The sequence below is a fragment of the Saimiri boliviensis genome, chromosome 1 (assembly GCF_048565385.1).
Source record: "Saimiri boliviensis isolate mSaiBol1 chromosome 1, mSaiBol1.pri, whole genome shotgun sequence".
Taxonomy (NCBI): domain Eukaryota; kingdom Metazoa; phylum Chordata; class Mammalia; order Primates; family Cebidae; genus Saimiri; species Saimiri boliviensis.
Window position 1 is genome coordinate 122280389 of NC_133449.1, and position 26324 is coordinate 122306712.

Here is a 26324-nt window from a genome sequence, read left to right on the forward strand (position 1 = left end):
GATTATAGGTATGAGCCACCACACCCAGCCTAAAATTATTTTTCATTGTGAAAAGTGGCATATACACAGTTAAGTATACAACATAGAGAGTTTAACAAATAGTCTATAAAGCCAACACCCATGAACCTGGAAAAGAAATAAACACTGCCGGACCCTGAAAGCCCTGTATCTCTTCCTCATAACATCCCACCTCCCTGACACCTAGAGGTAACCATTATACAGACTTTTATGGTAAACGTCTCCTTGCCTATTTTTTTAAAAAATAGGTTTATCACCTAGGTATGCATCCCCGAACCAAATAGTTCAATGTTGCCTGTTTCTCAGCTGAATCACAGTGTACATATTCTTTTATGTCTTGCTTTGTTAGTTCAACAATGTTAAGTTTCATCCAAGTTATGAGTAGTTCTAATTCAGATCCCTTTTACTGCTGCATGTATTGAAGTGCATGATTTTGTCAAGATTTATTTACCATTCTAATTCTGATGGAGAACTTTGCTTGCAGGTTGGGGCAACTGTGACTCACATTGCTATAAACACTCTCATATACATGTACAGGTATTGATGGACTTACGATCTATGCAACTTACGACCATTCGACTTTACCACCACAATCGCTAGCCACAACTGCTCCGCGTCTGGCAGCGCAAACGTTGCCCAGCTGGGCGTACGACAGTGCAGACCAGCTTCTGGCAGCACTACCATCTCCGCATGCACCATTTCAACTGTACATATAGCCTACTCAACTTATGACCAAATCGTGTTACGACCATTCTGCGAGCCCGACCATGGTCGTAAGTCGACCACTGCCTGTATCCTAGGGCACGTGGGCACCTATTTTTCTAATGTACTTACCTAGGAACAAAACTTCTGGGTCCTTGGGGGAGTCAGCACCTTCCATTTAATGACCTATCATTTCGTAAGATAAAATAATGACAAATGATTTTGAAAAGAGTAAAGTTCTTACTTTCTAATCAAAGGTTTCCAAGTAGAGTTCCTAGAACATAGGTCAACTGCAGTGCTGTTTGGAAAGGCTGTTTTCTCAAAAATCTAGATTTAAAAAAGGCAATAAAGCAAAGGTTAAAGAGTAGTGATTTAACGCATGATTCTCTTATATATCTCCAATATACTACTCCTAAGAGAAATACTGAGGCCCCATATAGAACGACCTTTTCGCCTATTTCCCGTACTGTTAGGTCAGCTTTGTCTCAGATCTTGCCACCACCTACAACCTGGAAGTGTGAGCTTACTTCTTTTGTACACAGAATGAATAGCTTGCTTAAGCCTTTTCCATGCTCCATGGCAAACCTAGAATGAAAACAGATTACCTTCTTTGGGATGTGGTAGTGGGTGAGAGCCGTGTGAACCTCATGGGAGAGGCAGAGGGGAGAGAACAGCTGTCCCCCGCATTCATTGAAGGAATTCTCCATAAATGCATCGCTTTCATCACTGCTAGAAAGCTCTTCCCATTCGTCATCGGAGGGATCTGGGAAGAGGGCAAACCACGCAGAACCAGAATAGTTAAGAAAATCTCCGTGGGAGTTTCCCTCTTGGCCCAAGGAGAAAATGTCTAAATGTAAATTGTTAACAAACCTTCATTGCAGCACATGTTGACGATAATTTCCAGAGCAGTCTGTTGGGCTGTCAGCAATGCTATAGTCTCTCTCAGTTCCTTGTCAGTGGCCTGAAAAAAAAAAAAAAAAAAAAGCAACTGACCAACTCTCGGTTGGGAAAACGTTTTAGGGGAATTTCCTTAGTGAAAGCCTACTAGATTTTTGCACTTGGAATAGAGCACACAGGGAATGGGGTAGGTGAAAGAAAAGTCATGAAGTGCCAGAAGTACAAACAAGCATTATAATTCCTCTTGGTATAGTGGAGCATGTTCCTGTTTACTGGGTTCCCATCTATCTGCATGGCTATTCTCCAAGCATCCCTTGGTTAGCTAAAGAGAACAGAAAAATATTCAGGAATTCTGAATGGAATTCACCCTGAAACTTAATCTACTGTGTGAAGAAGTAGCTGGGCCCACTAAGATTTAAACAAGAGTTCATTCCAGACACCAGGCACTTACAATGAACCTGCTTTTAGATGCTTAGCTTAGATGTCTGCTTGGAATGGCTGCATTAACAAACACTACTAGCAAAGCCCTTACGTGACCTGCAGAACTTGCTATGGAGCAGACAGGCTTGCTTTCTGGCTTTCTTTAAAGACTACAATAAAGCATTTCTCTAAGACTGAAGAAAAAAGGAAGCTTGTTTTTCCTCTGAAAATCCATAATGTCAACTTAAACTTAAAATCATCAACTAACATTTCTTAAAATGGGTAATATAAATTTATATGACCTCAATTCTCAAATTGTCTATGAAAAGTGAAATAACCATACTGGTATTTCAAAACAGTACATGAGCTAAAAATAATGTATATTTTACTGTTCGAAGATTTCCAAATTTCAGTTTTCAACTGTCATTTTTTCCCCCTTAGAGACAGAGTCTCATTCTGTTGCCCAGGCTGGAATGCAGTTGCACATTCACAGCTCAGTGCAGCCTCTATTTCCTGGGCTCAAGCAATCCTCTTGCCGAAGCCTCTGAGAAACTAGGGCTATAGGCATGACACCATGCTCAGCTAATTTTTTTTTTTTGTAGAGACAAGGTCTTACTGTGTTGCCCAGGCTGGTCTCAAACTCCTGGCTTCAACTAATCCTTCCATGTTCACCTCCCATAAGTGCTGGAATTACAGGTGTGATTCTGGCCTCAACTGTCTTTTTAATGGCTGCACAATATTCTATTAAATGAATTCACTATAATTTACTAAGTATTCCACGAGTGTGGAATCTTTCACATTTCCTGCACATGTTATTTCCTCAGATTTACTAGGTCAAAGGTTTAAAACACATTTATAGATCCTAGGACATACTCCTATTTTCCTTTCTAGCATGTTCATACCCATTTACAATCCTACCAACAGAATTTTCATTTTGAGACAGGGTCTCACTCTGTCTCCCAGACTGGAGTGCAGGGGCGCCATCATAGCTCAACTGCAGCCTCAACCTCCTAGGCTCAAGGGATCCTCACAACTCAGCCTCCTGAATAAATGGGACTACAGCTGCACACCACCATGCCCAGCTAACTTTTTAAAGCCAGTCTAATTTACTGGCTTTAAAAAGTTAAATTTAATGGCCAGGCATGGTGGTTCACGCCTGTAATCCTGGCACTTTGGGAAGCCAAGGCAGGCAGATCACCTGAGGCCAAGAGTTCGAGAGTAGCCTGGCCAACACAGCAAAACCCTGTATCTACTAAAAATACAGAAAAAAAAAAAAAAAAATTAGCCAGGTGTGGTGGCACATGCCTGTAATTCCAGCTACTTGGGAGGCTAAGGCAGGATAACCACTTGAACCTGGGAGGCAGAGGTTTCAGTAAGCCGAGACTGTACCACTGCACTCCAGCCTGGGCAACAGTGAGACTGTCTAGGAAAAAAAAAAAAAAAAAAAAAAAAATTATCTGCTAATTTTTGTGGGTTAATTTAATTTTTTGTAGAGATGGAGGTCTTAGTATGTTGCCCAGGCTGACCTTGAAATCCTGACCTCAAGTAATTCTCCCATCTCAGTCTTCCGAAGTGTTGAGATTTTAGGCATGACCACCATGCTCATCCCTCGTGAGTTTTCCGTGCAACAAATTAACTTTGAAACATATTCTTGAAAAAAAAAAATAAAAAAATAAAAAGCAAATTGCTAATTTAATAGATGTAGTTCAGGAATCCCTAAATTTGAATTCCACTTATTGGTAGCAAGAATATATATAAAAATCATTTCCATTTGCTTTGGGTGTGTGCTAATTCAACTAAACATATATTTATCAGAGGAGACTCAAAGCTAAACAAGATATCTTGCGGCTGGGCTCTCATCCACTTAAAATATATGAAGATCTGGCTTATTCTTTTCAATTTATTTATTATTTTTTTGGAGACAGAGTCTTGCTCTATCACCCAGGCTGGAGTGCAGTGGCGTGATCTCAGTTCACTGTGATCTCCATCTCCTGGGTTCAAGCAATTCTCGTGCCTCAGTCTCCCAAGTAGCTGGGACTATAGGCATGCGCTACCATACCTGGCTAACTTTTTGTATTTTTAGTAGAGACAGGGCTTCACCGTATCAGCCAGGCAGGTCTTTAACTCCTAGCCTCAATGATCCACCCAGCCTGGCCTCCCCAAGTGCTGAGATTACAGACGTAAGCCACAGCATGGGGATGAAGATCTGGCTTAAAAGGAGCTCTGAAACTAAGCTCCACCTCTTTATGTAACTCTCTTCCTCAGAGCTTTTCTCTGCTTCTTACTGCTATCAAGCTGACTTAAAGAACCAATTTAAATGAAATGTTATGACATCTGAGATTTGCTTCAAAATAATCAGTAGAGAAAAGACAGTGTGAGGGGAACTAGATGAAGTCAAACAGACCAGGATTTGAAAATTGGTAACTGTGGACGCTGGACAGGGGATACTCTACTTTTTCATGTGCCCCCCCAAAAAAATCCAACTTGGGTTGAACTGCTCTTCCTTCATTTGTGATTATACCTTTTTAATTTAAATGATGTAGTTTTGATTCTAAAAGAGTGCTACAGAAGACACTGAGTAGTATGGAAGACCACAGCTGAAAATAATTGGTGTTCAGGTCACCCTACTGGCACTTAAACACCGGCTGGCTCACTGGCTAGCCTGTTGATCATTCAGTCTAGTCAGTTATGTTAAGACCACTTTATTTGCCACTTTTCCTCCTCCACCCTTGCTTACCCCCAACCATCCACCACTACGATCTTAAGGAAGACTTTATTTCTACTTTTAGTTTTATTTTTTTTGAGACAGATTCTCACTTAGTTGGCCAGGCTAGAGTGCAGTGGTGTGATCTTGACTCACTACAACCTCCAACTCCTGCGCTTAAGCAATTCTTGTGTCTCAGCCTTCCAAATTGAGTAGCTGGGACTACAGGCTTGTGCCACCACATCTAGCTCATTTTTGTATTTTTGGTAGAGATGGGGTTTTGTCATGTTGGTCAGGCTGGTCTTGAACTCCTGGACTCAAGGAATTTGCCCACCTCAGCCTCCCAAAGTGCTGGGATTACAGGCATAAGCCACCACACCTGGCCAAAAGACTTAAAAAAGCAAGTTTTTACTATAAGAAAACACTGCAGTTTCATAAGCACCAAAATAAAAGTAAAACAAAAATAAATCTCTATATAACAGTTAAGTATCAATAGTTTTTTATCAACAGTGGCACTTCTATCTAAACCTTGTTAGACTTGGGTCTCACCCCTAACCTTACTCCCTATAGAAACCCCTTGGAAGCAAGAATGGAGGTAGGGACAATCACACAAGAATGCCCTTCTCCCATTCCCAGCCAGAGATTTCAGATCCTTCAAACACAGTATACCTTTATCAGTTAGGATCAACAGAAACCTGAGTAGGATGGTGCCCACAGCTGAAAATGACCCCACAAGCCCTGATTTATCATATCCCCTCTTCCCACATACAGGTATGCAACAGGTTGGGTACTATGGTGTACGCCTATAATCCCAGCCCTTTGGGAGGCTGAGGTGGGAGGATCACTTGAGACCAGGCAGCATAGTGAGATCCTGTCTCAAAATAAACCAATAATAATAAAATAAAAAGATCTAGGCCGGGCGTGGTGGCTCATGCCTATAATCCCAGCCTGACCAACATGGAAAAATCCCATCTCTACTAAGAATAAAAAATTAGCTGGGCATGGTGGCAAGCGCCTATAATTGCAGATACTTGGGAGGCTTAGGAAGGAGAATCACTTGAACCCGGGAGGCAGAGGTTGAGGTGAGCTGAAATCATGCCATTGCACCACTGCACTCCAGCATGGACAACAAGAGTAAAACTGTCTTTAAAAAAAACTGTGAGCAACTCAAGGACAGGGTGGCACCCACAGGTTGCTTATGTGGGGGCGGGGGGAAAGTGGTTCTATCCACATTTTCATTTCTTTGAAACACCATCAGTTTATGCTTCCCAACATCATGAACACAGGTAAGCATGAGAGGACATAATTGCCTCCTCTGAACTCAGCCTTCGTCATCCTTCAGCAGCCTCCTGACTGGTCCTCCTGCTGCCAGGCCCCTGTGCTCTCCCTCCCTCCAGCTGCCTGAGTGATCTCTCCAAACACTAACTTGCTTTTTCTTACCGCCTTTATGACAGCTCAGGAGTTCTGTCCAAAAGCTCTCTTTGGCAGTCTCTTCCTTGCCTGTCCCATCGGGGCTGAGTTACAAGGGCCTACTCTACAGATACCACTTTCTTAGAAATCTGTGCACAGCCATAGCACTGTTCTTAGCATAGGCCTTAAAGCCTTGGTTTTGTGTGTCTGTCTTCCCAACACAGAGGAAGTTCCTGAAGGCTGAAAATTATGTCTTAATTATCTTTCTATCACCAGTGTCTAGCACAGTGCCTGGCATACATTAGGAACGCAGTAAATGTGCACCTGAATGAAGAAAGCCTCACTCACTGTGTTCCCTGTCTTCCTATTTGCTCTCCCCCTTAATAAAATGCTCTCCCAAAGTATGACTCTCTCTCTGCAGACTGTGTCAGCTGCAACGCTTCCTGCACCCAAGACTGCTCTCCTTTACTGCAGTATCACACCACCATCACCCATTCCAAGAAAACTACAAACCATCATTCATCTCACCGTCGTCACACAACCTCTTCTGATCAGTAGTGCAGAAATGAAGGTTTGGTCTGCCACCTTGATAAGGCTAAATACTAAAATAAGAGGCAAGAATGCAAAGGACAATTCAGGCAAAGAACAAATTCCTTTAGTGCGCAGACAGTCTGGCAGACAGTATGTAACAGAAGCGGGGAGATGCGAGAGTTACAAAGATGATCATCCAAAGTGTTCCAAAAGGACAGGTCTACCCCATCTCTGAAATCTATATAGAAAACCATCATTATAGACAAGAGATATTGCCTCCTTTAGGAGTACACTTTTAATGACATAAAGAGAGTCAACAGGAAAATACGACTCATTTTTACTGAAATTCACTTTATAGTAAATTTTTTTCTGCGAAGCCAAGGCTAACTGGTGGAAAAAAACCGGCTGTATTAATCCGTATTTGAGAACATCAATCTGACTTACCGGAAGTAAATCTGAAACGAAAGTTTTCCTTCTGACTTTTCTTTTACGAGAAATGCCTTCCATTTCATCATCTTCAATCAAATCATAACCATTAGTGTTCTCTAATATTTCCTCAGCCTCTGCCGCAGTTTTTAGCCTTTGCATTTCAGCCTCTTTCATTTGAATAACCGTTTCACCAGCATCCATTTCCAAAACTTCAGATAAGATCTTTAGTAAGGCATTTATGATTTCTGCTTGACTCTTGCATGGAATAATGTCCTTTAGATTCCAAATTGTGCCTGGGAAAAAGTGAGCATAAAAATAAGAATTGCCTGTGAAATATTTTATTAAGTTTTCACAAGACTGAAGCTTTTAGGCCAGTGTAATTTCAAAGAAATCTCAGTCCCACTGCCTTTGTTCATTTTTTATTAAATATCAATGAATACCGCACTGAGCCAGTGTCCTTAGTTATACCCCTGGCACAATCATCTCTCCCTTCCTTGGCAAACAATGCCTTCCTCTGATACACTCCGTATCAGCAGACTCAGATTATAAGAGCTTGGGAGTTTGACACCAGCCTGGGAAACATGGTGAGATGCCATCTCTACAAAAAAAAAACAAAACAAAAACAAAACCAAAAAAAACAACAAATTGCTGAGCAGAGAAAAAAATTACATATATAAAAAAAAATTACGTGTGGCTGGGCACAGTGGCTCATGCCTATAATCCCAGCACTTTGGTAGGCTGAGACAGGCTGATCACTTGAGGTCAGGAGTTCGAAAGTAGCCTGGTGAACATTGTGAAACCCCATCTATACTAAAAATTACAAAAATTAGCTGGGTGTGGTGGTGGGATGCCAGCTATTCAGGAGACTGAGGCAGGAGAATTGCTTGAACCCAGGAGTCAGAGACTGCAGTAAGCTGAGCTCGCACCACTGCGTTCCAACCTGGGAAACAGTGAGTCTATCTAAAAAAAAAAAAAAAAAAAAAATTAACTGGGCCTGGTGGTACATATCTCTAGTCCCAGCTACTTGGGAGGCTGAGGTGGGAGGATCACTTGAGCCCAGGAGGTGGAGGCTGCAGTAAGCCCAGATCACTCCACAGCACTCCAGCTTGGGTGACAGAGGAGGACTCTGTCTCAAAAAAACCAAAACGATCAAGTCAGTAAATTTTATGTGTATTTTACCACGACTAAAATAAAAAAAATACAGGCCAGGCATGGTGGCTCATACCGGTAATCCCAGCATTTTAGGAAGTCAAGGCGGGCAAATCAAATCACCTGAGGTCAGGAGCTTAAGACCAGCCTGGCCAACACGGTAAAACTCTGTTTCTACCAAAAATACAGAAATTAGCTGGGCATGGTGGCACGCACCTGTAATCCCAGCTACTCCAGAGGCTAGGCACTGGGAAGTGGAGACTGGAGACTGCAGTGAGCTGAGATCATGTCACTGTACTCCAGCCTGGGTGAGAGAGCCAGACTCCATCTCAAAACAATAAAAAAAAGAACAAAGAAAAAACTCAACAATCTCTCAACATAAATTATCTTTGCTAGGCCAAAGGGTAAGAGGAAAATAGATACAGAAACTAAATAAAGTTCATACTAAACAGACCTTCAGATTACTTCTTACTTCTGTATTCAGGGATTCTGGAGAGAAAAAAGTTGCTGGTAAAAAACAAAACAAAACAAAACAAAACAAAAAAAAAAAACTTACAGAAAACCAAGTGGGCAATTTCTGAAATCACTGGTTCATAAATAGGTAGGGATCCTGACAACAGCATGTCTTTAACAGGTTAACAGTAGTTTGTTAAATTCAAAACAAATCTAGGCCGGGCGTGGTGGCTCACCCCTGTAATCCCAGCACTTTGGGATGCTGAGGCGGGTGGATCACCTGAGGTTGGCAATTTGAGACCAGCCTGACCAGCATAGAGAAACCCCATCTCTACTAAAAACACAAAAATTGGCCAGGCATAGTGGCACATGCCTCTAATCCCAGCTATTCAGGAGGCTGAGGGAGAATTGCTTGAACCCAGGAGGTTGTGGTGAGCCGAGATGGCACCATTGCACTCCAGCCTGGGTGACAAGAGAGAAACTTCGTCTCAAAAAAAAAAAAAAAAAAAAAAAAATATATATATATATATATATATATATATATATATATATATATTCTACAAGGCTTTACAACTATAGACAATTGCTTGAAGTAAGGGTCTCTTCTTAAACATTAAAACTGTCAGAACAGATACAAGCACAGAAGGCCTGAGCTACTGAAATGAATGACTACACTTGTGTCCCCCCTCTACCCATACTGAAAGCTACTAAAACAATATACTATGTCATAAGGCTAAATATTACCTGCCACCAATGTTTTCAATAGAAGGGATTCCATGGAACTGACAGGAGAAAGCAGTACTGATTCCAGCACATGCAATGCTGTAGCACTGAAAGACTTCAGCAGCTCTGGGTTATCCTCAGTCACTGTCTGCAAACAGTATGCTATAAGGCAAAAAACAAATATTGAGAAACAAATGAATTCTGCTTAGGGTAATTTACACCAGCATAATTCATCAATAAAATCTGCATTGTTACCACTTCATTAGACACATGCAGCTTTTGCAGAATATGTATGCTTTAACTCAGGATGACATATGCAAATGAGGCTTCCCAAACTATCAGTGCTGGAAAAGATCATGTTTCTTTTCTTTTTAAATTTCTAATCCTGTACAGATCTATACTTTTTTTTATTTGAGACACTCTTGCTCTGTCACCCAGGCTGGAGTGCAGTGGTGCGTCTAAGTGGTCTCAAGTGAACTGTCTGCTTCGGCTTCTCAAAGTGCTGGGATTACAGGCGTGAGCAACCACGCCCAGCCAGATCTACACTTCTGATAAAATACAATTTAAAAGGCTCTTAAATGTCACGACAATGTCGTTACTATAAATATTTCTACGAAAGTTTGTCCTCAGATGAGGCATGGTGGCTCATGCCTGTAATCCAGCACTTTGGGAGGCCGAGGTGGGAGGATTACTTGAGGTCAAGAGTTCCAGATGAGCCTGGCCAACTGGCAAAACCTCATTTCTACTAAAAATACAAAAATTAGCTAGGCATGGTGATGCATGCCTGTAATTCTAGCTATTTTGGAGGCGAGAGGATAGCTTGAACCCAGGAGGAAGAGGTTGCAGTGAGTTGAGATTGTGCCACTGCACTCCAGCCTGGGCAACAGAGCTGAGACTCTGTCTCAAAAAAAAGTTTACCCTCAATTTATGTACTTAGTAGCAAACGGCCATGGACCATGCTCTTATAGTAGTTCTGTTGTCGACAACAGGTCCTAGGTTTTGGGATGCTCTGGCTTCCTTTAAATTTATCATGACCTTCAAAGTTAGGGTTATTTCTGGCAGAGCAATAGTTCTTTAAGAAAAAAAGTAGTTTTATATAAAAGTATGAGCAAATTAAGAGATGTGTAAAATACCAAATCATGCCCATCCAAATTACTCAAAATGTATGCTACTGCTGTGATAGACAATACATTTATATGGAAATCCACATATATGCATTTCTGTACATATATCCAAATGCAGGATCTTTGTCATTAAGAGACTAATTAAATTTACTTTAGCAAACAGCCATGACTGCTACTATACAGGTTCAAAAAAAAGTTATATGGATACCTGGGATGGAATCTTGAGTTCATTTTTCTGTATGTAAGCCTTGCTTGACTTTAGAAGCAGAAGTAATGTTTTAAAAATCACTAATCTAGCTACATGCAGAAGGAAAACACTATTATACAATGCAAAACTACTTTATTCTGATCCATTTCAAAAAAGCTCATTGGGGGAAGAAAAACTAAAAACAGAAATAAGTCCAGACTAAAGGCACAAAAATGGAAATGGCTTTTCTTTTTAAAGATATGAACTAACTTTCTTGAAATTCTCTTATCAAACAAAAACTGTCCTCTGAGATTATGTCATCTATCAATTTCCTAAAAACAGCTTAATTGTTTTTAAAATCCCCATTGACTCACAACTCCCAGCCCTGCCAAGACTCCATTTGAAGAAATGATTTTTAAAATTTTCTCAGTAATATTTTATTCCACTATTGTCCCCCCATTTCTCTTCTCTTAAAAATATCCATTAGACCCAAGAGAAACAGCAGTCAGGAAAATACACTACTTCTTTGCCAGGAGAAACGCAATTCCATAAAGGGACAGCTAGATGCCTGCTGTAATGATGGGTAGAAGAGCAATGCTCTTCCTCAATTGTTTCTCCACTCCCACCCAGAATTCTGCTGAGCTGCCCATGCTTAGGTTTCTGCCTCCTGCCACTGAGCTGAGGGTTGCCAGTGGCTCTCCAGCCCAATAAAGAGAAGGCGAGGCAGCCAAGGCCACTGAAGTTGCTGGACTTTGCCTTCCCTGTCTCATGGAAGGTATGCAGGCCTAAGTGGAATTTCTATCACTTCTTTTCCTCTCTCTCAACAAACTCAGGCCGTCAGTTTTCTGCTGGAAGTATGAGACAGTCGCATTAATACATTTGAGTAAGTTTAGATTCCAGTTAACTGGCTTAAAGCCCTGGTAGTTGTGGGTTACTGTTTCTTAGCAAATGGAGTAGAAAATTTCAAGAATTAATAAAGGCTGCTAAGAATGGGAACAGGCTAGAAACCACATAACCTCGCATAATAACCTTTCTCCCTTTCAGAGCCAAAAGCAGAAAAATTGAATGAGTAGATAAATAATATTAATTACAGATTTAAGAAGACCCAGAAAAAACAGGTGTTCAGCTACACATTCACATACAATGAGAAAAAAAATTGCTCCTATAGAACAAACATGCTAAAGGTACACGAAAATTTTTGAATAAGGCTACACATACTTAATAAGTCATCATCTTTTCTTCACTTACCTACTGAAATAGCCAGGTCAACATTGGTGGGAAACTTACTTAAATACTTTAATACAATCTCCAAACACCCTTCTTTGTTGAATATAGACACTGCTCTACTACTGCATTCACTAAATTGAAGGGGGGAAAAAAAGTTTTACTATTCACATTTTAACAGTAGGAAATCAGCCATAGCAATCCATAAAAAAAAACAAATTAGACCTTATAAACCAAGGAGTTGGTATCAAACACCCACCATTTTTATCAATAAAGGAACTAATACCCATTCATAGTCACTGTACATGAGAACTGGCTATCTATATTTCATTTCTATCACAGTGGAACCTTTTAATCAATCTCTTTGCCATGATGAGTTTCCTTATAGAAGGTTAGAGCTGGAAGAGATCTTGTAAATCATTTAATTCAACTCCCCATTTTATAAATGCGAAGACCCAGGCCCTAAGCGGTGAAGTGGCCCATAAAAGAGCACACACTTTGTTAGTGGTAGAGCCAGGCTCAGTTCCTAGTTTCCCTGGGTCCCGCCTATTGTTTTTTCTTTCTTCTATACCACAATGATAACAAGTCAAAGAAGGATAAAAGGCCTCTATATTCATCACACAAAAACACAAATTTATTTTTTAACCTACTATATTTTAAAACATCAACAAAAACACAAATTTAAAGGAAAATAAAATTTCATTTTACTCAAGCCTTTTAGAGTGCAATTATAATTGCATTAAGCAGGACTTACAGTCTGCAACAGCGAAGTTATAAGTAACTATTTTCTAAATTGTACCTTTTAATAAAAGACTCAGACAGCTATCAGTGTTATGAATAAGCATACATACTAAATAATAAGGCTAATTATAATAATTGTATCCATGTTTCTAGAGGTAATATCCATGTTGTATGTTCCCTCCATACATACAACATACACCCATGACATGTTAACAGCTAACAGAGCTAAATTAATAAAGTAAATCTGTTATGTAATGAAAAATATTTCATATCTTCTACCTACCTACCTAGTTATGGCAGCATGAAGGAGCCCACAGTATAGTCAGGAAGACAAAGCATACATATGTCAAGATAATTTGAAATGTAAATTATGAAACAAAAATGTTAAAAGCTATAGTAACTAAACGATACCGACAGGGCTCATGGACATTCAGAAAAGAGAAATCACCTTGGAGATAGATTTAGACTCTTTTCAAACAATTTTTTTAAAAATTTCCAAATGCAACAATTTCTATAACTTAAAGTTATGTGGTATACAGAAAAACAGCACCCATCAGTTTCTGCTTGAATGCTATTTCCTCAGATCTGATCTCTCCAATTCTTCTGGTGGAATGCATTCATTAAAATGAAATCACAGGGCCGGGCGCAGTGGCTCACGCCTGTAATCCCAGCACTCTGAGAGGCCGAGGCGGGTGGATTACGAGGTCAAGAGATCAAGACCATCCTGGCCAAACATGGTGAAACCCCGTCTCTACTAAAAAAATACAAAAATTAGCTAGGCATGGTAGCGTGCGCCTGTAGTCCCAGCTACTTGGGAGGCTGAGGCGGAATTGCTTGAACCCGGGAGGTGGGAGGTTGTAGTTAGCCGAGATCGTGCCACTACACTCCAGCCTGGCGCCTGGCAACAGAGCTAGACTCTGTCTCACAAAAAAAAGAAAAAAAAAAAGAAAAAAGATTAAATCAAAGGCAAGGTCAGATTGCTACGTAAGCATTTCAGGATCCAACTTAATCTTGTATTCTAAGAAACATCTGTGCTTTTAGGTCAGCCACTGTAAGTACTGCTGACTGAAGATAAGGAACTGGGACAGAATCTTGCTAGAAATGTGGGACATAAAATGGGGCAGAAAAAAGTAGATCCAGGTTGTGCTTTTAGCCATTTCCATTCCTAGCAGCGAGTCCACTCCACCTTCACCACTGCTAGAGCAGTCACAGAATGGAGAGCAGCCTTCTTCCTCCTGGGGCCAAAAAGCTCTTCTTAGGCATCTATGTCCCACTCAGACAGTAACTGCCAGGGAAGAGGAAGAAAAGCACCAGCAGAGGTCTGTCATCCCTATCTCAGTCCAGAGGCCAAACCGAAGATGCATCTGCACCTGGGCCTGACCAGCTTAAAGACAAATGCTACTCAGGGTGTGCAGGAAGTCAGGGGAAAGGAGGAGCCACAGGTGCTAATGGTCATGATGCCGCCTCTTTTTGTCAGGTGCAATGACTGGAGAGGAAATCCGTGAAACAAAAGACATAGTGATGCAATGAGGAAAGGGATTGGGAAGGAGGGTTGATTTTAGGTCACCTGATCCTACCTTTTACCAAATCTTTATTTTTGAGATGGAGTCTTGCTCTGCTGCTCAGGCTGGAATGCAGTGGCACGATCTTGTCTCACTGCAACCTCCACCTCCCAGGTTCAAGCGATGCTCTTGCCTCAGCCTCCCAAGTAGCTGGGATTACAGGCACGCACCACTACACCTGGCTAATTATCTTATATTTTGGTAGAGATGGGGTTTCATCACGTTTGCAAGGCTGGTCTTGAACTCCTGACCTCAAGTGATCCACCTGCCTCGGCCTCCCAAAGTGCTGGGATTACAGGCGTAAACCACCACATCCAGCCCCTACCAAGTCTTAACATCTGGATTAATAGGCCTACCAAAGGGAACAGAGATTCCTATGCAGTGTAATAGAACAGAAGCCTGGGTACCGCTACAGCAGGAGGCTGTGTTTGGAAGGCATCTTACCATATATTCCATAGCACATTCACAGCCTCATTGGCTATATTCTCAATAGAATTTCTGTTCTGATCTTTTTTCTCCTGTGGAGACATCTCATTTGAATCCAGTCCAGCACTACACTGTAACCAAATATCATGATTAGCATACTGGTTCCAAAGAAGAATTAAACAAAAAAGGTAATGATGGTGATTAAATACAAAGGCTAGACATCAGAAATTACTGTGGTTAACAAGCCAATTGAATCCTCACAAGCAATGGTACAACATCAATGCAAAGTGTTTTACCTAATAAATGTGGTAACAGACAGTAAAGAGGGCAATGAAAGATGAAATAAGAGCTTCTACACAGCACCTTCTGTTTCGTTTTTGTTTTTTTATTACATCGTGCCTTCTAAAGTACTATTCTAAGCATTTTACATGTATCGAGTCATTTAATCCTCACAATGTATCTATGAGGTAGGTGAACTATTATTAACCCCAATCTCCAGCTGCAAATGGGAAAGTGAGGTACAGGGAGGCTGCTGAAGGTATAGCTTAGCATGTGGTGAAGCTGGGATTTGACCCCAGCATTTGGCTCCAAAGCTAGTGCACTTAAGCCCCTCCACTACAGCCCAGGAGACCTCTAAAGCAGGGCTTCTCAATCCAGGTACTACTGCAATTCTCCACCAGAAAATTCTTTGCTGGGGAAGGAAGGGCTGTCAAGTGCATTTGGGGATGTTTAGCAGCATCCCTGGCCTCTACCCACTGAATGCCAATAGCCACCTTTACCCCACAAGCTCTGTAACAACCAACAATGTCTCCAGACATTGCCAGTTGTGCCCTGGGAAGCAAGATCATACCCAGTTTGAGAATGACTGCTCTAAAACGATCGATGACTCTCACCAAAACTGGATATCCTTTATGTAGCCTTAAGGGAAAATTACCCATTAACACGGAATAGTGGCTTAGAGGCACTCCAGACAGAGAGCTCCTTAACCTCTTAACTATGTCATGCAATAAGACTGGAATGAGATCAAACATGAGCACTTACTGTAATCTTCGCAACAAGTTCCTAATGTCTGTGCCTCGGCTTCGTCATCTGTAAAATGGGAATAATACCTGCCTCATAGGATACTGTGAGGATTAAATTATATAATATCCAAAATGTGAAAACAATACCCAGCACATAAATAACTAATAACTAAATACTATTTATTTTTATTGTAACAAGTTTAACAACTAAAGGAGTGAGTCTGTACAGTTTTAGGAAGGTCTTTTCTAACTATCATAAAAATAAAGGTACAAAATAGAGATTAGTATCAATAATGAGAGTAGATCCGGTGTTTCCAGGAAAAGGAATGAAATTTCCATACAATGTTTAGGTAGAAGACACAGTCACTAACATCAAAGTACTAAAAAAAGTCTAAGTCTGCATCCCAAAAGCTACCATCAAGATACTCTAAAAACTGCATACCTCTTTTAGCAGCGCGACCAGGGGGGTCATGATATCCTTAGTCACCATGTCATCACAAACTTCAAAACCTCCACAAGCACTGAGATTTCTACAAAAGAAGTTTAAAACATGTTTTACTTTCACATCACATGTCACAAAACACTTCTACCCTCTCAAATTATATCTATTTTTAGCCATATTTAAGTTTTCCCAGAGGAAATAGCTTATTGTTTCTGTCATATGCTGCAGAACCAATCCAGAGATTTCCACCTGTTCTGATCCTTGTTCTACAAGATGTAAACTGATGACTCTGGCCGGGCGCGGTGGCTCAAGCCTGTAATCCCAGCACTTTGGGAGGCCAAGGCGGGTGGATCACGAGGTCAAGAGATCGAGACCATCCTGGTCAACATGGTGAAACCCCGTCTCTACTAAAAATACAAAAAATTAGCTGGGCATGGTGGCGTGTGCCTGTAATCCCAGCTACTGAGGAGGCTGAGGCAGGAGAATTGCCTGAACCCAGGAGGCGGAGGTTGCGGTGAGCCGAGATCGCGCCATTGCACTCCAGCCTGGGCAACAAGAGCGAAACTCCGTCTCAAAAAAAAAACAAAAAAAAACTGATGACTCTGTCATATAACAACTTAGTTCTGAGGTCTGAGACTATACGTATACAGGTGCATAGCTACAAGAAGGCGAGAGGGGAGACTTTTCCCACATGAATAAATCGTGTACGAAGGGATCTTTTATTGAAATTAAGACTACAAGGGCAGGGCTAGATGCTGTGGCTCACACCTGTAATCCCAGCACTTTGGGAGGCTGAGGTGGTGGATCACTCCAGCTCTGGAGTTCAAGACCCGCCTGGGCAACACAGAAAGACCCTTTTTCTACAAAAAAAAAAAAAAAAAAAAAAAAAAAGCAAGCAAGCAAGCAAACTGCAAGGGCAGCAAGGTGGGGCTACGGAGAATGACACCTCCTGAAGCAGCCCCAGCTGAATTTTAATTGGAAAGACATGAGCCTTCCAAGTGCACAGCACTGTGCTAGGTCCTAAGGATATGGATAGTCAGAGGATATGGATAGTCACAATCCTCCAGGATCCCCTAGCCTGTGTATGCTGTGAGAGAAAGGGAAGGGCTTTCCACATGCTGTTTCCTTCCTAGGGGAAGTAGGGCATCTGTCTCCCCATTCATCCCTCAGAGCTGACCTCAAGCATCACTCACTCAAGAGTCTTCTTCCCTGAACCCGTTTGTACCCTCTTGCAGCACCCTTTGTCATTACCATTCGTTGTAATTATACACTTACGTAATTGTTTGCTTAATGCCTGTCTCCCTCAATAGACTTTCAGATTTCTTAAACAGAGACACTACCTTGCTCATTATCCCATGCCCACAGCCTAGCTCAGTGTCTGGCACACAGTAGGCACTTAACACAAATTTGCTAAATCAGTGAATGAAACATAAATCACAAGTAGAGACAGAGCTGTAAGAACAACAAGTATTAACTTCTACTCTTGCCCCCTCTGCAGTCCATTCTCTGCAGAGCCACCAAAAGATGAGTTGTAACATGTCACTTTCCGGCTTAGAGTAAGTCCTCAGCCCTACACCATCCTACAGCTTATCCCTCTCTCCAGCCTCACCTCCTGTAATTCTCAGCAACCTACCCTCTCTGCTCTTTAGCCATGCCAAGCCGCCTGCTGCTTCACTTCTTTGCTGCGGCTGTTCCCTTTCTGGGTAATGCTCTTCCCCCTACTTTCCCACGTCTCCTGGCTCTCTCACCCTGCAGATCTCGGTTCGCAAGTCATCTAAAAAGCATCTTTTTTTTTCTTTCCTTCTTTCTTTTTTTAAGAGACAGGGTCTTGCTCTGTCACCCAGGCTAGAGAGCAGTGGTGTGATTACGGCTTTTACTGCAGCCTCAAACTCCTGGGCTCAAGCGGTTCTCCCACCTTAGCCTCCTGAGTAGCTGGAGTTACAGACATCCACCACCACGCCTAATTGTTTAAAATTTTTCTAGAGACGGAGTGTTGCTATGTTGCCCAGGCTGGCCTTGGACTCCTGGCCTCCAGTGATCCTCCTTCCGTGACCTCCCAAAGCAATGGGATTACAGGTGTGAGCTACCACGTCAGGCCCAAGAGCACTCAATTCAACCTTCCTACCCCCAACTCATCATCGTCTCGTTTTCCCACAGCAATTCTCACTGTTTATGTTTTACTTTTTTACTAGCTTCCTGTCTATCTCCCCCAACAACATGACTAGTGCCAAGACGGGGATCTTGGCTGTCTCGCTCAACAGTCTTGGCTGCATAAAATCCCCTGCATCTAGAACGATTTCTGACACACGAACTGAAAAGTTCATCCAAGCAAGGGACACTACGGAGGGCTTTGGAACCAGTAAAACGTGCGCCGAGCGTGAGGGCAGAACGCCTGAGCAGGTGGACGCTGCAGGTGAAGCAGCCAGGTAGACAGATGAGACGCGTGTGGTCCGGGGATACTGGGGTTCTCCGGAGCCTGGAGAGTGGGTTCAAATCTCTGCAAACAGGAGATCCCGCCAGAGCCTGGCACAGAGAAAACGCTGGGTGACCGCTGCGACTGCCTGGAGCCCAGGCACCGCCCCAGACCCTTTCCCGGCTCACCTCAGCGCGCCGGCTGCCGTTTCTCTGACGGCCAGGCTGGGGTCCAGCAGCAGCGGCCCGAGGCGGCGCACGGCGTCTCGGCGCGCAAGGCCCGGGAGGGCGGGCCGCTGCTGCACCAGCCGGGCCAGTCCCGCGCAGGCGCACTCCCGGACCTCGGCGCTCGGGTGTTGGAGCTGCGGACAAGAGCAAGAACCATCAGAAGGCAAGCAGAGCGCAGTGCGCACGCGCGCGGGACAGCCTCACCTCGACCCCCGGCGCCGCGAAGCCCTCGCCTCACCTTTTCCAGCAGTTCGGCCGCCGGCCCGTCGTCATCCTCACCTCCGGTCCCATTCGCCGCCGCAGCAGCATCGGCCTTACAGTCGCCCGTAGGGGAGAACTGAGGTCGCTTGAAGCGCTTCGTTCGGCTCTTGCCCATGGCGACGTGCGCTGTGCGGACCACCGAGAGAGGAGGGCAATAGCAGACGACTGAGGCTGCTGCGCTGGTGACAAGGTCCGTTGCCGAAGGACTTGCCAGCCGCTGCTCAGCTGGGCCGGCTGACGGCTGGAGCACACATGGGGAAGCAGTGCGCAGGCGCGCGGCGCGTCGGCAGCGGAGGAGGGGGCAGCTGGCGCGCGCAGCGCGCAAGCGTGGAAGAGGACGCAGGCGGGGCCAGCTTTGGCAAAGGGGCGGAGTCCTGTGGATGTACCAGGGAAGTAGGAGGCTGGACTGGAATAGCAGCGCTAACCCAGGCGAGAGGATCACTTGAGGCCAGAAGTTCGAGACCATTCTTGGCAACATAGGAAAACACTCCAGCCCCCCCGCCCCACCCTCCCCCAAAAATTAAAAATTAGCTGGGCATAGTGACTTATGTGTGTAGTCCCAGCTACTTGGGAGGTTGAAGCGGGGGGGATCACTTGAGCCCAGGAGTTTGAGCCTGCAGTGAGCCTTGATCCTGCCACTGCACACCATCCAGGGTGACAGAGTGAGACCCTGTCTCAATCAATCAATCAATAAGTAACACTATAAATAAATGTGATTAAGGATAACCTTTCAGTGAGGATGTATGTTTGAAAAGTAAAATTTTTTTTTTTTAATAAAAGGATACCTAACTTGCAAGGTTATTGTAAGGTTACACATAAAGTTCTATGAAGTGCCAGACACCAACCCTGACATAGAGTAGGTACACAAAAAGTATTAACCATGATTTTGTCTACCCAGCACCTCCTATAGCTCCTGTCATAGACAGAGACCAGTTAATGTTTTGAAACGAATGTATGTCTATATTTGATAAAACAGAAAATCGCTTAAGAAGTTAATCTCCCTGCCTTAGGTTCCTTATCAGTGAACTGGAGACATCAATAGTATATACCTCATGGAGTTGTTATGAAGACTAAATATGTTAATATGTTTAAGGTGCTAAGAACAAAGACCGGCAGATAATAAACACTATCTAAATGTTTGAAAACTTTTGTTTAACAAAGAGATTCTTTTGCAAATATTTGTTGAGTACTAGGTACAGTGTTGGGCATTGGAATAAAACAATAATCAAGGCAGTTTGGTTTCTGTCCTCTCCTCCTGTCCTTATGGAGTTTACTGTCCAGGGAGAGATGTGTTGAATATATAATTATATTAATAACTTTGGTTATAATTGTAAATACTAAGCAGAGGAAAAAGTGCAGAAGAATCTTAGATAGTCTTTATAATTAGACATGTAATGAGTGAATACTCAGTATATCCATAGCTTTGGGTCAACTTTCTGTTTTTCTTTTTTCTTTTTTTTTTTTTTTAAAGATGGAGTTTCACCATGTTGGTCAGCCTGGTCTTGAACTCAGCCATCGCCTGGTCTTGAACTCTTTTTTTTTTTTTTTTTTTTTTTTTTTAGACGGAGTTTCGCTCTTGTTACCCAGGCTGGAGTGCAATGGCGCGATCTCGGCTCACCGCAACCTCCACCTCCTGGGTTCAGGCAATTCTCCTGCCTCAGCCTCCTGAGTAGCTGGGATTACAGGCACGTGCCACCATGCCCAGCTAATTTTTTGTATTTTTAATAGAGACGGGGTTTCACTATGTTGACCGGGTTGGTCTCGATCTCTTGACCTCGTGATCCACCCGCCTCGGCCTCCCAAAGTGCTGGGATTACAGGCTTGAGCCACCGCCCGGCTTGAACTCTTGAACTGTTGCGACCTCAGGTGATCCACCCGCCTTGGCCTCCAAAGTGCTTGGATTACAGGCGTGAGCCACCACACCCGGCCTTGTTTTTCTTTTTTTTTTTTTGAAACAGAGTCTTGCTCTGTTGTCCAGGCTGGAGTGCAATGGTGCAATCTTGGCTTACTGCAACTTCTGCCTTGGAGTCACTAAATATATGTTGGCGAGTTTTACTTACTGTATGTCTTATCAGGCCATTGATCTGCTTGCCACCTACCTAGTCCAGGCTACCGTTTTATTTGTTTTGCTTTGTTTTGTCTTGTTTTTTGAGATGGAGTCTCACTCTTACCGCCCAGGCTGGTATGCAATGGCACCATCTCAGCTCACTGAAACCTCTGCCTGTTGGGTTCAAGCTATTTTCCTGCTTCAGACTCCCGAGTAGCTGGGATTACAGGCGCCTGCCACCATGCCCAGGTAATTTTTGTATTTTTAGTAGAGACAGGGTTCCACCATGTTGGCTGGCTGGTCTCGAACTCTTGACCTCAGGTAATCCACTGTCTTGGCCTCCCAAAGTGTTGGGATTACAGGTGTGTTTTACCACACCCACCCCAGGCTACTGTCTTTTATCTTGAGCATGTGGCTTTCTGGTCTCTTCATTTCCACCCTGCTCATACCCCATCCATAAAGCAGCTACAGTGATCTCAAAATATTCCTCCACCTTTCTCTTTATATTGTATTCACTTCCTTGCTTAAAACTTTTCAGTGACTGCCAGGCGTGGAGGCCAAGGCAGATGGATCACTGAGGTCATGAGTTGAGACCAGCCTGGCCAACATGGCAAAATCCCATCTCTACTAAAAATACAAAAATTAGCTGGGTGGTAATCCCATCTACTTGGGTGGCTGAGGCAGGAGAATCACTTGAACCCAGGAGGCTGAGGTTGCAATGAGCTGAGATGCCACTGCACTCCAGCCTGGGTGACAGAGTAAGACTGTGTCTCAACAAAACAAAAACAAAAACTTTTCAGTGGCTTCCCTTTCTCTTAGGATAAAGATCAAAATCTTAGCATGGCTGCAGGGTTTCACCCCAGCCTCCAGCCTCACCTTTTCATTCTGCTCTTTTAGCCAACATCTATGGGGTCTCAGGGCTTTGCACAAACCCCCAGCCCCGACCCTATGAATTAGTAAACACAGTCTTCATAGGCAGGGACAGGGACTTCGTAGTCAAGGACAGGTCTCCCCTGAGATAGCATGTACCTGTTTCTTTGCTTCAAAGCACAGATCAAAATTACAGTTGTAATTTTCAGTTTCTTTGTGAAGTTATTCAATTGCCTTTCTCCCCAACTGAACACTAACACCTGTAAAGACAAGACAGTACCCATTTTCACACATCACTTTGTCCCCAGCACTAGCCTAGAGCCTGGCACAAGATAGACATGCAATTTCTTGAATGAATGGAGAGACCACATAGTCAGGAAAGAGCAGGGCATGCAATCTAGATGGAATAAGATGATGAGAATTAAGACGAGGTAGAAACAGATTCCTCCTGTTTCTCTCACTGTGGATATGAGCAAGAAAAAAGTGGTTCAAAACCTAGGCCAGGCGTGGTGGCTCATGCTTGTAATCCCATCACTTTGGGAGGCCAAGGCGGGCAAATCACCTCAGGTTAGGGGTCCAGACTAGCCTGGCCAACATGGTGAAACCCTGTCTCTACTAAAAAGACAAACATTAACCAGTCATAGTGGTACATTCCTGTAGTCCTAGCTACTTGGGAGGCTGAGGCAGGAGAATTGCTTGAACCCAGGAGGTGGAGATCGCAGGGAGCCGAGATCGTGCCACCACACTCCAGCCTGGGCTACAGAATGAGACTCTGTCTCAAACAAATAAACAGACAAACAAAAAACACCTTAGCAAGATGAGCACAGAGGAATTTTAGGGCAGTGAAAATACTCTGTATGATGTAATAATGGTGGATACATGTCATTATACATTTTTCCAAATGCACAGAATGTGTAACACCAAGAGTGAACCCTAACATAAACTATGGCATGTCAACATAGGTTCATCAGTTGTAACAAATGCATCACTATGGTGGAAGATGTCATGGGAGAGGCTGTGCATATGCGGGGCTTGGAGTATGTGGGAAATCTCTGTACTTCCCTCTCAATTTTGCCATGAAATTGAAACTGCTTTAAAAAATGAAGCCAGGCTCAGTGGCTCAAGCCTGTAATCCCAGCAGTTTGGGAGGCCATGGTGGTTGGATTGCTTGAGCTCGGGATTTTGAAACCAGCATGGGCAGCATAGTGAGACCCCATCTCTACAAAAAATTTAAAAATTAGCAGGGTGTGGTGATGCATGCCTGTAGTCCCAGTTGGGAGGCTGAGGTGGGAGGATCGCTTGAGTGTGGGAGGTGGAGGCTGCAGTGAGGTGAGATCACGCCACTGCACTCCAGCCTGGGTGACAGGGTGATACCTTGTCTCAAAAAAATAAAGTCTTTAAAAAATAAATGTAAATATAAATGCCATAGTTAGAGCAGAACTTTGTGGTCTGTTATCATTAGTTACTCTTTCCAGTGATAAATTACCATTGCTGCTAAAATGAATGATTAGCTTTATTTAATGAGCTTAAGAGCCCTTCTGGGATCCTCCCTCACTCGACTGTCAGTCTTGGAAGGAGCCCAGTGATCTTTAACCAGTCTAATCTTCCTTCACCAGTCATTTTTTAAAATCCAGTGAAGCAATGATTATCTAACCATCCCTTTTTCCAGCAAATTATCTTTGTCAAGAGAGAATTTTTGAATTAGACTGCTTAGAGGCCTCTTCCCTTGAGACAAGTTGGAAATAAGCTTGTCATCAATTATTGGTCTGACAAATTTTTTTTTTTTTAATTAGGCATTAGGCTGGGTGCAGTGGCTCACCTGTATTCCCAGAACTTTGGGAGGCCAAGATGGGAGGATCACCTGACTGCAGGAGTTCCAGACCAGCCTGGACAACATCAAGAGACCCTATCTCTACAAAACATTTAGAAATTAGCCAAGCACACACACACACACACACACACACACACACACACACACACACACATATATATATAATAAAGATCACTACTATAAAAAAGAAAAGAAATGGGCCGGGCGCAGTGGCTCATGCCTGTAATCCCAGCACTTTGGGAGGCCGAGGCGGATGGATCACGAGGTCAAGAGATTGAGATCATCCTGGTCAACACGGTGAAACCCCGTCTCTACTAAAAATACAAAAAATTAGCTGGGCATGGTGGCGCATGCCTGTAATCCCAGCTACTCGGGAGGCTGAGGCAGAATTGCCTGAACCCAGGAGGTGGAGGTTGCAGTGAGCCAAGATCGCGCCTTAGCACTCCAGCCCAGGTAACAAGAGCGAAACTCCATCTCAAAAGAAAAGAAAAGAAAAGAAAAGAAAAAATTAGCCAAGCACAGTGGTGTTTGCCTGTATTCCCAGTTACTCAGGAGACTAAGGTGGGAAGATCGCTTGGGCCCAGGAGTTCAAGACTGCAGTGAGCTATGATTGCACCACTACACTCCAGCCCGGGCCATAAAGTGAGACCCTGTCTGAAAAAAAAAAATGAGCTGTTCCGCCAGACTCCTGTTTTTCCCCCTTCTAATTTTTGTGATGTAATCTTCCTACAGCACACTCAAATCAATATTTTCTAGAACATTTAGACAGTCACATGCTCTCTTATACAGTCGAGTTCAGGCTTTTACGTAACCTATATGATGTGGCCACAGCACTCTGCCATGTGCCTCCGACATCACATCTCCAGCCCTGGGAGCCTCCTCAGTCTTCCCGGAAACTCCGTGGGCCTTTGCTTTCCTTAGGCCTAGAGGGCTGTAGAGCTGGGCAAACTTCCACAGCACATACTGGCGTTAATCATCACCATTCTCCTGGTACACAGTCTCGGATGCACTTACAGTTCCTGTGAGCTTTAAGGACTCATTGCGGGAAGAATGAGAAATATAAACCCAAAAGGTGGCCCACTCCTGGAGCCTGGCCTACTGTCCTCTCTCTCCCACTGCCCCAGCAGATGCTGCATCCTTGGGCCAGTCATGTACTTTATGTGCCCTGTACCTCTCAGAGTTGTTCATGAAACCAGGTGTGGTGGTACACACCTGTAGTCCCAGCTACTCAGCAGGCTGAGGCAGAAGGATCACTTGAGCCCAGAAGTTGGAGGCTGCAGTGAGCTATGATCATGCCACTGCACTTCAGCCTGGGTGATAGAGTGAGAACCTGTCCGTTAAAAAAAAAAAAAAAAAAAATACAAAGAACAAAATTAAAAAAAAAAAAGAAAAATCGAAAAATAAATTGTCCATGAGTTGTCATGAAATGTATATATGTGAGGCCAGGCACAGAGGCTCATACCTCTAATTCCAGGACTTTGGGAAGCAGAGGTGGCAGATCTCTTGAGCCTGGGAGTTCAAGACCAGCCTGGACATTGCGGCAAAACCCTGTCTTTACAAAGAATACAAAAAATTAGACAGCATTGTGGCACACGCCTGCGGTCCCAGCTACTCCAGAGACTGAAATAGGAGGATCACTTGAGCCCAGGAGTTTAAGGCTGCAGAGAGCTGTGATTACACCACTGCACTCCAGCCTGGGTGATGGAGTGAGACCCTATTTCAAAAACAAAAATAAAAAGTATGCATGTGAACTGGCAACACTCGCCTCTGCATTAACAGTGCCTCACACTTAGCTGAATTAATGTCCCTGGTGTGTCCACTCCCTCCTCATGGTTACTGTCCTCTGTCTCTGCTGGCCCCACATAGAGTGACTCAGTAGTCACCAACAAGGAATGTCGCTGCAAGAATGTAAAGTCATCTGCAAGATGATGAGACACCGGGTCTCTAGTTCCAGTTCTGCCACTAACAGGCTGTATGAATAAGGGAAGTTTTCTTTATTTACATAGACTTGGTAAGGGTTTTTGAAATGTTAGAGAGCTGGGAACCATTTTGATGATTTCAAGAAAGAAAGAAAATTATTTCTGGAAGGAAAATTGCCTGCTGAGTGCCTCCTGAGCAGGTGTCAGAGCCTGGGATAGGCACTGTTGCTGGTGATCCCCTACTTGGCCCTCAGAACTTGCGGAGTTAGGTGTGACAATTGTATAACTGGTGATAGCCAACCCAAGGAAGTCACTGCAAAGGGACCTGCTACCCACTGAATTTCACACCATTCATTCACTTAGCAGATGCTTTTTATGATGATGATGATTTGAGATGGAGTTTTGCTCTTGTTGCACAGGCTGGAATGCAATAGCATGATCTTGGCTCACCGCAACCTCCACTTCCTGGGTTCAAGTGATTCTCCTGCCTCAGCCTCCTGAGTAGCTGGGATTACAGGCATGTGCCACACACCCGGCTAATTTTGTATTTTTTAGTAGAGACAGGGTTTTTCCACGTTGGTCAGGCTGGTCT

At 43.5% G+C, this 26324-nt stretch overlaps 1 protein-coding gene across 5 annotated transcripts in view; it reads right to left on the reverse strand.

Annotated features, from left to right (window-relative positions):
• The window catches only part of HEATR3 (HEAT repeat containing 3), a 52928-nt gene extending 33563 nt beyond the window's left edge, over positions 1–19365 (reverse strand). For 2 of the 5 annotated variants that reach the window (XM_039460593.2, XM_074403288.1), the window contains exons 1-10: positions 19043–19362; positions 18766–18938; positions 16165–16252; positions 14719–14831; positions 11996–12105; positions 9458–9598; positions 7127–7404; positions 1591–1681; positions 1326–1483; positions 965–1047 (exon numbers count right to left, since the gene is read on the reverse strand). In XM_039460593.2, coding sequence (XP_039316527.1) covers positions 965–1047; positions 1326–1483; positions 1591–1681; positions 7127–7404; positions 9458–9598; positions 11996–12105; positions 14719–14831; positions 16165–16252; positions 18766–18938; positions 19043–19180 — 1373 coding nt within the window. In that variant the 5' untranslated portion in view covers positions 19181–19362. Of the gene's footprint in view, positions 1–964; positions 1048–1325; positions 1484–1590; positions 1682–7126; positions 7405–9457; positions 9599–11995; positions 12106–14718; positions 14832–15741; positions 15790–16164; positions 16253–18765; positions 18939–19042 lie in introns of those variants that run through there. The other 3 variants (XM_003937256.4, XM_074403276.1, XM_074403295.1) reach the window with 3 other exon arrangements.
• Between the last annotated feature and the right edge of the window lie 6959 nt (positions 19366–26324).